At 45.9% G+C, this 11955-nt stretch overlaps 1 protein-coding gene across 1 annotated transcript in view; it reads right to left on the bottom strand.

Moving 5' to 3' along the window:
* Window positions 1-10143: 10143 nt before the first annotated feature.
* LOC109420978 (zinc finger protein 60-like) overlaps window positions 10144-11955 on the bottom strand; it is a 70533-nt gene continuing 68721 nt past the window's right edge. The window contains exon 4 of the mRNA XM_062850607.1: window positions 10144-11576. Coding sequence (XP_062706591.1) covers window positions 10208-11576 — 1369 coding nt within the window. The 3' untranslated portion in view covers window positions 10144-10207. The remainder of the gene's footprint in view (window positions 11577-11955) is intronic.

Genomic DNA, 11955 nt, shown 5'->3' with positions numbered 1-11955 from the left:
TCCGAGGGGGCGGTGACATAAGAGAAAATCGAAATTTGTGTCAGCCTAATGATCGTTGATTTGAAAAATTTTTCTTCACAAACTTTTTTATTACTATTGAAGCAATATTCAAAAAATATATTTGAAGCTAATATTGAACTAGCGTCCGTGATTTTGTGGTATATTCGAGAAAGTGCGCCGAATTAGGGACTGCGCAAAATTAGGGCCGGTCACGGTACCTGGGATTACTAACAACGCTGGGTATGTGACAAGCAAGTCTTGAATAGAATGATAGCAACATTAACAGAGTTGTCAGTTGCCTATTTTCTTTAGAAAGGCAGCCTCAGGAATTTTAGTACTTTCTTTTGGATCTATATAAATTCATGTAAAAGAATTAGGCGAAATTATCAGATTTCTGGCAGATTTAACGAAGGACTTTCTGAGTCTTGCTAGGAAAATCAGAATTCCTGGAGAACTCGGAAAACCTGCATTCGATTTTATTAACAACGTATATGATACTAACATAACACACAAGTTCTACCAGAAGCTCAACGCATCCCGCAAAGGCTACGTGCCGCAAGCCGAAATATGCAGGGATAAGGAAGGGAGCCTCCTGACGGACAAACGTGAGGTGATCGAAAGGTGGAAGCAGCACTTCGACGAGCACCTGAATGGCGAAGAGAATGTAGGCATGGAGGACCAAGGCAGCGGAGGAAATGACTATGTTGGTGCAGCAGAGGACGGGAACGAACCAACTCCCACGCTGAGAGAAGTTAAGGATGCCATCCACCAGCTCAAAAACAACAAAGCGGCTGGTAAGGACGGTATCGCAGCAGAACTCATCAAGATGGGTCCGGAAAAGTTGGCCACCTGTCTGCACCAGTTAGTAGTCAAGATCTGGGAAACCGAACAGCTACCGGAGGAGTGGAAGGAAGGGATAATCTGTCCCATCCACAAGAAAGGCGTCAAGTTAATGTGTGAGAACTTTCGAGCGATCACCGTTTTGAATGCCGCCTACAAAGTGCTATCCCAGATCATCTTCCGTCGTCTTTCACTTAAAGTGAATGAGTTCGTGGGAAGTTACCAAGCCGGTTTCATCGACGGCCGGTCGACAACGGACCAGATCTTCACCGTACGGCAAATCCTCCAGAAATGCCGTGAATACCAGGTCCCAACGCATCACCTGTTTATCGACTTCAAAGCGGCATACGACAGTATCGACCGCACAGAGCTATGGAAAATTATGGACGAGAACAGCTTTCCCGGGAAGCTGACTAGACTGATAAGAGCAACGATGGACGGTGTGCAGAACAGCGTAAGGATTTCGGGTGAGCTATCCAGTTCATTTGAATCTCGACGGGGACTACGACAAGGTGATGGACTTTCCTGCCTACTATTCAACATCGCCCTGGAAGGTGTTATGCGACGAGCCGGGCTCAACAGCCGGGGTACGATCTTCACGAAATCCAGCCAATTTGTCTGTTTTACGGATGACATGGATATTATTGCTAGAACATTTGGAACGGTGGCAGAACAGTACACCCGCCTGAAACGTGAAGCAGCAAAGGTCGGACTGGTGGTGAATGCGGCTAAGACAAAGTACATGCTGGTAGGTGGGACTGAGCGAGACAGGACAAGCCTTGGCAGCAATGTTACGATAGACGGGGATACTTTCGAGGTGGTAGAAGAATTCATCTACCTAGGTTCCTTGCTAACGGCTGACAATAACGTGAGCCGTGAAATACGAAGGCGTATCATCAGTGGAAGTCGTGCCTATTATGGGCTCCAGAAGAAACTGCGGTCAAAAAAGATTCACCCCCGCACCAAATGTACCATGTACAAGACGTTAATAAGACCGGTGGTTTTTTCGGCGGCGTGCAGGAGAACGGTGTGTGGCGGAGAAGGATGAACCACGAGCTCGCTGCACTTTACGGCGAACACAGTATCCAGAAAGTGGCCAAAGCTGGAAGGATACGGTGGGCAGGGCATGTTGCAAGAATGCCGGACAACAACCCTGCAAAGTTGGTGTTTGCTAACCATCCGGTTGGTACAAGAAGGCGTGGAGCGCAGAGAGCACGATGGGCGGACCAGGTGGAGCGTGATCTGGCGAGTGTTGGGCGTGACCGAGGATGCAGAGCTGCAGCTGCAAATCGAGTATTATGGCGGCAAATTGTTGATTCAGTATTATCATGAATTTGATGTGAACTAAAGAAATGAAATGATGAAAATGAATGATACTAACATTCCTTCTTTTCTTGATGAGTTTACGTATATTAATAGGCGCTGTTATTGATTTAGTAATTATCTAGGCTGCAAAACGGTGAGTCGATAAGGAGAGCGTCCAACATAGCTCTGATCAAAGCTGCTTCCACGGGTCAAGCGATCACAAAGACAGCCAGCTAAGAGTTGCTAAGTGTGCTTAGCTGGTAGTGCAGCCTGGGCACTGTTGTTCTGATTTCAGCAAGATACGACTCTAGCGTCTATTCACCAAGGAGGTTCGGCTCAAACAGCGTCTGTTCTGGCATCCAGCGGCTGAGTAAGAAACGCTGCACCACGCCCAGCTAGATCCAAGGTGGTAGCCCCATCAACGTGGTCGTTCCAGTGTTAGTTGGGACGTTAAACAGAACTGGCAAAATGGCCCTCCGGCGAGACAGGAGTGTTGGCGTAGGCCCAATAAGCCACCCGTAGAAATCCCCATTGCGAATAACATAGGAGAAAATACGACTCGATACAATCGGCAAAGACCCACGCGACGAAATAAGGACTACGATTGGAAACTTGGAACATGGAATTGCAAGTCACTAGGTTTCGCAGGATGTGACTGGATAATCTACGACGAACTACATCCCCGCAACTTCGACATCGTGGCGTTGCAGGAACATTGTTGGACTGGACAGAAAGTGTGGAAAAGCGGGCATCGAGCGGCTACCTTCTACCAAAGCTGTGGCACCACCGATGAACTGGGAACAGAATTTATAGTGTTGGGCAGGATGCGACAACGTGTGATCGGGTGGCAGCCGATCAACGCAAAGATGTACATGTTAAGAGTTAAGGGCCGTTTCTTTAACTACAGCATCATCAACGTCCACTGCCCACACGAAGGGAGACCCGATGACGAGAAAGAAACGTTCTACGCGCAGTTAGAGCAAACATACGATGGTTGCTCGCCGCGTAACGTGAAAATCGTTGTCAGCGACATGAACGCGCAGGTAGGAAGGGAGGAAATGTACAGACCGGTAATCGGGCGAAACAGCCTGCACGCCGTATCGAATGATAACGGCCAGCGATGCGTAAACTTTGCAGGCTCCCGTGGTATGGTAGTCCGAAGCACCTTCTTCCCCCGCAAAGATATCCACAAAGCCACCTGGAGATCACCCGACCATCAAACAGAAAACCAAATCGACCACGTTCTAATCGACGGTAAATTTTTCTCAGATATAATCAACGTCCGCACATACCGCAGTGCGAATATAGATTCGGATCACTACTTAGTCGCTGTATGCATGCGCTCAAAACTTTCGACAGTTATCACCACGCGTCGAAGTCGAACGCCGCGGCTCAACATCGAGCAACTTCGTAACGTAGAAGTGGCTCAAGACTACGCGCAGCAGTTAGCAGTGACCCACCCAACGGAAGAGCAGCTTGGCGCAGCTACACTTGAAGATGGCTGGAGGGACATCCGATCTGCCATAGGTAGTACCTCAGCTACAGCACTAGGCTTTGCGACTCCGAATCACAGAAACGACTGGTACGACGGCGAATATGAACAGTTAAAAATCGAGAAGAATGTAGCATCGGCGAGAATTTTGCAACACCGTACGAGAGCAAATGAGGCACGTTACAGACAGGCGCGGAACAGGCAGAACTCAGTCTTCCGGATGAAGAAGCGCCAGCATGAAGAACGAGATCGCGAAGCTATGGAAGAGCTGTACCGCACTAAGAACACACGAAAGTTCTACGAGAAGCTGAACCGCTCGCGCAGAGGCTTTGTGCCACAAGCCGAGATAATCACGGGAATATTCTCACGAGCGAGCGTGAGGTGGTCGAGAGGTGGCGGCAGCATTACGATGAGCACCTCAATGGCGACGTTGCAAGTACCGAAAGTGGCGTGGTAACAGATCTAGGAGTATGTGCACAGGACGAAAGACATCCGGCCCCTGACCTCCAAGAGATTGAGGAGGAGGTTGGCCGGTTGAAAAACAACAAAGCCGCTGGAGCAGATCAACTACCAAGCGAGCTTCTAAAATACGGTGGAGAAGCACTGGTGAGAGCACTACACTGGGTCATTACCAAGATTTGGGAGGAGGAAGTATTACCGGAGGAATGGATGGAAGGTATCGTGTGTCCCATTTACAAAAAGGGCGACAAGTTGGATTGCGGGAACTATCGCGCGATCACACTACTGAGCGCTGCCTACAAGATACTCTCTTAAATTGTATGCCGCCGACTATCACCGATTGCAAGAGAGTTCGTGGGGCAATATCAGGCTGGATTTATGAGTGAACGCGCTACAACGGACCAGATTTTCGCCATCCGTCAGGTGTTGCAGAAATGCCGCGAATACAACGTGTCCACACATCACTTGTTCATCGATTTCAAATCGGTGTATGATACAATCGATCGAGAACAGCTATGGCAGATTATGCACGAATACGGATTCCCGGATAAACTGATACGATTGATCAAGGCGACGATGGATCGAGTGATGTGCGTAGTTCGAGTATCAGAGACACTCTCGAGTCCCTTCGAATCTCGCAGAGGGTTACGGCAAGGTGATGGTCTTTCGTGCTTGCTGTTCAACATTGCGTTAGAAGGTGTAATAAGGAGAGCGGGGATAAACGCGAGTGGGACGATTTTCACGAAGTCCGTTCAGCTGCTTCGCTTTCGCTGATGATATTGATATTATAGCTCGCAAATTTGAGACGATGGCGGAAACATTCATCCGTAAAGAGTGAAGTCAGGTGAATCGGATTAGTAATTTATGTGTCGAAGACAAAGTACATGATGGCAAAGGACTCCAGGGAGGAATCATCGCGCCCGCCACCCCGAATTAGACGGTGATGAAATCGAGGCGGTTAAAGAATTCGTGTACTTAGGCTCATTGGTGACCGCCGACAACGACACCAGCAGAGAAATTCAGAGACGCATTGTGGCAGGAAATCGTGCTTACTTTGGACTCCGCAGAACTCTACGATCGAATAAAGTTCGCCGTAACACGAAGTTAACTATCTACAAAACGCTGATTAGACCGGTCGTCCTCTACGGGAACGAAACAAGGACCCTACGTGCAGAGGACCAACGCGCCCTAGAAGTTTTCGAACGGAAGGTGTTGCGTACCATCTACGGCGGAGTGCAGATGGAAGACGGAACTTGGAGAAGGCGAATGAACCACGAGCTGCATCAGCTGCTGAGAGAACCAACCATCGTCCCGCGAAATTCGGGAGGCTACGGTGGGAGGGACACGTCATCAGGTTGTCGGATAGCAACCCAACTGTTGCGATACAATTGCGTGACTCTACATTCGTCTAAGTGAGAACAAAGTTTTCTGTCAGATTGAGAAATAGAAGATACCTATGTGAAGAAGAATAAAAAGAATTGGATTGAAATAGTAGGATAGCTTGTGAGAAAGTTTAGGAAGTTGTTAGAGAATTAATACTCATATATTCCAAGTAAGTAGTGCAATTTGTAAATTAAGCAGGTTTTCTACATCTACTCTTCAAATTACGATAGCAGACACTAACAGATCCGGTGAAGCCGAAGCCTAGAGACGTCTGCCGAAACAAGAGTAAGGGCTGCAGTGGAGGTCATACTGAAAAATTGTAATGAATTTAATATGAAGTGCAAGACAAATGATACTAATAAATTATATATTTTTGGCTTTAGCTTATCGACCAAAAGATCGACTTTTAGATTCGCTGAAAGAAGTTCAGCATTTGACCCTGCCCCCTTCCCATCGGCAACACTAAAGAATTTTTCATTTCTATCGAAATTGCTGAAACCAGCGGAATGGAAGTTCAATGTGAAAAATTCAAGTCAGCAGTTCTTCTATCCAACTGCGTAACGTGTGCAGACTGTGAGAACCATTACCACCAACAGTGTGCGAAAGTTGACAATTCGACACCTTGCCAGAGTTGGAGATGTGATGATTGTACGTCATCAGCATCAGGCGCACAAGTTGTCCAGATGATACAACGATTGCAACAAGAATTAACTCTGGAAAGGAAAGCAATCGATAAGCGTCTGAATATTTTGCAACAACATGTCAACACATTGAAAGTGCAAATCGACACTATACCGAAACATATACAACCAAACCGAGCTTCATTAGCTTGTGAAGTAGACAGATCCACCGATGATGTAATGAGCAATGCCGACAGCACTACTACTTCGAAGTCTGGACTGCAGAAAATGTTTGCTCGACAGGTGATTCCAGCTGAACTACCAATATTTACTGGAAATCCCGAGGACTGGCCCATCTTTATCAGCTGCTACAGAAACTCTACTGAAGCATGCGGATTCACGGATGTAGAGAACCTTATAAGGTTGCAGCGGTGCCTTCGTGGACCTGCCCGTCAAGCCGTATGTAGTAAACTGCTGCTCCCAGACTGTGTAACTCAAGTGATCGAAACACTGGAATTGCTCTACGGTAGACCAGAGTTATTGCTTTCCACTCTGATCTCTCAAATGCACGACACACCAGCACCGAAGGATGACGATCTCAATTCGTTGATTGTGTACGGCTTAGCGGTTCAGAATTTGGCTGACCATATGATCGCTGCTGGATTGAGAACTCATCTGAATAATCCATGCCTGCTTCAGGAGTTGGTAAACAAATTGCCAACACATTTAAAGCTGAAATGGGCTACTCACAAAGGAAAATACAACGACATAACCATTGCTGCCTTTAGCAGTTTCATGGCTGAGTTGGTAACAGCAGCAAGCCAAGTTACGTCCACTATCGTCCGTGATCAAAACAAGCACCGAGACGAGCACAACGACGAGAGTAATGATGAGGTTGAATCCAGTCGATCGTATCCCAACGTCAGTCGCCGACAAAACCGTAAGCGATGTTATATATGTGGTGAATGCAATCATCGGACTTCCAATTGTGGGAGACTCTCTTCAATGCATGTAGGAGAACGCTGGGAACTCATCAATGAAAATAAAATGTGCCCTTGTTGCCTGAATCGTCACTTGTCGTGGCCGTGTAAAACTGTAAAAAACTGCGGTGTTAATGGGTGCCAGATGAAACACCACCCGTTGCTTCATTCTGCAAATGATATGCCATCTACAAGTGGATGTTCTGTCGACACAGGTGCCGGTCAGCATACTTTGCTTAAATATATCCCAATTAAATTATATGGAAAATCTAAAAGTGTTGACACGATCGCGTTTATAGATGAAGGATCGTCGGAAACTTTGTTAGAAAGTGAGCTTGCAGAAGAACTTGAGCTCGATGGACATGTAAACAGATTATGTCTTAAATGGATTGATGGTTCGGTGAAGACCGTTATTTATTTATTTATTTATTTATTTATTTATTTATTTATTTATTCACCGTCTTCGACATACATCGTACAGACTGAACTTATATGCTAACACAATTCAATTATCTTAAAATCTAAACAATTCTCTTTAGTCGGGTTTTAAAAACAGATTTTGACATATTAAAATCGAACACATCACAAACATTATTAAACAAGCGAATGCAAGAGTCAAGTGGGTTATTATATCCGTAGTTTGTTCGGTGATAAGGGACAGCCAAAAGAGAAGAGTACCGGAACCGTCGAGGTGGAATATTTAGCGGTATCTGCTCAAGAAGCGAGGAGCAGTCGATTGCTCCCGTGATTATGTCGAAGACAAATAAACGCTGCATGTTCTCTCGTCTGGTCGATAGTGGCTCCAACCCTATCAGTTTACATCTTGCCGAATAAGGAGGGAGATTGACTGGATCGTTCCACGGTAGTAGCCGCAGTGCAAAACGGAGAAACTTTTTCTGCACACGCTCTACGCTGGCAATATGATGCACATAGTATGGAGACCAAACCTGTGATGCGTACTCGAGTATGTTCCGCACTAACGAACAATAAAGTGTTTTTAGGACATACACGTCGGTGAATTCCGAACCATGCCGACGTATGAATCCTAACACAGAATACGCTTTCGTTGTCACAATTCCCACATGTTCATTGAAGTTCAGCTTTTCGTCCACGATGACTCCAAGGTCGCAGATCGACTTTACGCGTTCCAATTGTTCTCCATTCATATTGTAACGATAGTGATGGGGATTATAAGAGCGAGTAAACGATATGATTTTACATTTTTGACTATTTACACGCATGCCGTTATCGCTACACCAAACCAACACGGTGTTGATGTCCTCTTGGAGGTCGGTAGAGTCGAGCGGTGAACGCACCACACGAAAGAATTTAAGGTCGTCAGCAAACGAAAGTTTGAAAGACGAAAGCAGCAAGCACAAATCGTTAACAAAAATGTTAAAAATCAGCGGTCCAAGCACACTACCCTGTGGGACTCCAGATGTAATGGAAAACATGCGAGATACGGCCGAGTTAACCACTACATACGCGGTACGGTCAGATAGGTATGACAAAACCCACTCGGTAATCCAATTTGGAAAGCCGATATGTTTGAGTTTTTCAACTGCTAAGAAGTGAGGTACGGTATCGAATGCTTTAGCAAAATCGATATACACTGCATCGACTTGCCGCCTCATTTCAATTTTCCGGGAGAGCAGGGAAACATAGCACATGAGATTTGTCGCTGTCGAATAACGAAATCCACAACATTAGGAATTTCCGATGTTAGTGTAGGTAGTAAAGATCAACTCATGTTGAGGGATGTGCATACAGTTAGTAATCTTGATCTGCCGGTGCAACAGATTGATGCATCGCTTTTGAGTGGCAACCATCTGCGAGATTTGTCCCAATTTAGGTACGAAAAAGTAAGACCAAGGTTATTGATAGGGCTGTCTAATGCACACTTAGTAGCACCGTCAGTAGTGCGCATAGGAAACTCCAATGAACTTATTGCCTTTAAATGCGCTTTAGGGTGGTGCGTATATGGAAATACAAGGACGCAATAATCGCTGAGAGTTTGTAAAACATTCATGAACATGATTGTGTTACGGGGGGGGGAGAATGTTGCGATACAATTGCGTGACTCTACATTCGTCTAAGTGAGAACAAAGTTTTCTGTCAGATTGAGAAATAGAAGATACCTATGTGAAGAAGAATAAAAAGAATTGGATTGAAATAGTAGGATAGCTTGTGAGAAAGTTTAGGAAGTTGTTAGGGAATTAATACTCATATATTCCAAGTAAGTAGTGCAATTTGTAAATTAAGCAGGTTTTCTACATCTACTCTTCAAATTACACTGCAAAATATTTTTGCTGGTAATCAGCAAACTTTGCTGATTTTTGGCGTGCTGATTGCATTCAGCAATACAAATTACTGAGTATCAGCAATTATTTTTCAACTTGCTGAACCATCCAGCAATTTTGACAGTTGATCAGCAAAGTTTTGCTGAAATTCAGCAAAAATGTTGCTGAAATTCAGCAATTTCTTTTGCTGATTTTTGGCGTGCTGGAAGCATTTCAAAAATTTTGGTGTGTACGATAGCAGACACTAACAGATCCGGTGAAGCCGAAGCCTAGAGACGTCTGCCGAAACAAGAGTAAGGGCTGCAGTGGAGGTCATACTGAAAAATTGTAATGAATTTAATATGAAGTGCAAGACAAATGATACTAATAAATTATATATTTTTAGCTTTAGCTTATCGACCAAAAGATCGACTTTTAGATTCGCTGAAAGAAGTTCAGCATTTGACCCTGCCCCCTTCCCATCGGCAACACCAACTAAAATGGTTCTCGAGAGTCATCCGACCGGTACAAGAAGACGTGGAGCGCAGCGAGCTAGGTGGGTCGACCAAATGGAGGACGATCTGCAGACCCTACGCAGAGTGCGGAACTGGAGACAAACAGCCATGGACCGAATCGAATGGAGACGGCTACTATGTACAGCAGAGGCCACCCCGGCCTTAGCCTGATCGGTAAGGTAAAGTAAGTAATTCTCTTATGTAATAAAGGGATATTCACAACACATAAAAAGAAATTCTAGATATTATAGTCTTTCATTTGCATGAAATTTTTCACACAATTAGCTACTCAATGCACTCAACGGGTATCTTAACGTTATCACTTACACTAACATCAATCCTCATCATCATCGTACTCGTCCATGTCAACGTGGTCCACCACATCCACTTCCATAACTACGTCCGCATCCGACAGCGTCAAACCCACGGAGTGCACGTGCAGATGTTCCTCGCAGGTCTGTCGGTGGGTAAACTCCTGACCGCACAGCTTGCACTCGAAGTACTGATACTTCCCATCGACGAACACCTGGTAGCCGCGATGGCGCATTACAAACTCGCTCCGTTCCTCTCCGGTGTGGTCGATGTCCATATGCTGTTGCAGCTGAAATTGCTCCTTGTACGATTGGCCGCAGAGTACGCACTGGACGGGGAACGATCCCGGGTGGACCCGCTTGAAGTGTTCCAGGTGGTCCTGCTTCAGGAGCCACTTTTTGCACACCGAGCAGGGTTTTTTAACCAGCGGCAAATTTTGTCCCGGTTGACACTCGAGCTTCTTCAGATGGGTGAGCAGTGTCTGGGTTCGACGGAAAATCCGACCACAAATGGTGCAGGTGTTTTGGCGCGGCCGTCTCATATGATCCGCCCGGATGTGTTTTACCATTTCTGCCCGGTAAACGAGATCAATCAGGCAAATTCGACACTCGTAGTATTCGGCATTCTCAACGGAGATGGTTTTGTACAAACTCGTTCCCAGGGTTTTGAAATCCGCTGGGCTGTGGGACGTATCGGCGTGCAATCGTAACTGCTCTTGGCTGTCGCATTTCGTGCTGCATAGTGCACAAACGAACGGACTTTCCTCCGGGTGGTAAATCGATTCGTGCTCCGTGAGTAGCTCCTTCACCTCGAACACGTGACAGAATCGGCACTTGCGGAGGGCGTTCTGCTCATTGTGGTGCTGCTGGGCGTGAGATTTGCGATCATGCTGGGGAACGATGGCTTCGCATTCGGGACACTGAAACTGCGCGTTGTTCCGGTGGAAAGCCTTATGCTGGCCCATGGTAGGAGCGTAGACACCTTTTTTGCAGATTTGACAGGGCTTGAACAGCCAACTCGTTTCCTTGGGGTGTGTTTTCTTGCGGTGTTCAACAAGCTGCTCCAGGGTTTCGAAATTGCTTGCAGGACCAATGCATTTATTGCAGCGAAACAGTTTTTCCGGATTGTGTGTGTTTATGTGATCATTGTAGCTAGTTTCATCCGTAAAGACACATTCGCAAAAGGTGCAATTTTGCAGCAGCTGGTGACCGCTAAGTTCCGAATGGGCCAGAAAGTCTTTGAGGAGTCGATAACGTGCAGGGCATTGCTTGCACAGGAAAATATCGAAAGTTCCTTCCGGTCCTCCCATATCGGCATCCGTAAGTTTAAGCGCTTTCTTGTTGGATGCTGGCTTGACGGTAGTGCCAATCGAAGGCTGTTGTTGGGTACATCTGGAAAATTGTGGAAAAAATATAAGAACTTAATATCTATACGTTAGGAATGGCTTAAACTGGATTGACCGCCCAGCCCATAGATGCTACTCCAGCATCGCCCGAACATGTACACTCACACAAGGAACCAATAAGTTATCCGCGGGGAACTAGCAGGCATTTAAAGTGTGTGAGTATTGATGATTTTCTAGACGACAATGCAATGGCAGACCAAATATGCCATAGGCACATAAATATATGTGCCTCCACAAATCAACTCAAACGGATGTCGGAATGTTGTTTAGATATGGTTAAGAGAGGGTTCACACATTGAATGTACATGAGTTGTATATGTAGAGAGAAGGGACAAACTAGATAGGAAGATACAAAGTAGGAGGAA

Source organism: Aedes albopictus, chromosome 2 (genome assembly GCF_035046485.1).
Source record: "Aedes albopictus strain Foshan chromosome 2, AalbF5, whole genome shotgun sequence".
Taxonomy (NCBI): Eukaryota; Metazoa; Arthropoda; class Insecta; order Diptera; family Culicidae; genus Aedes; species Aedes albopictus.
This window is presented reverse-complemented; position numbering and strand designations above follow the sequence as displayed.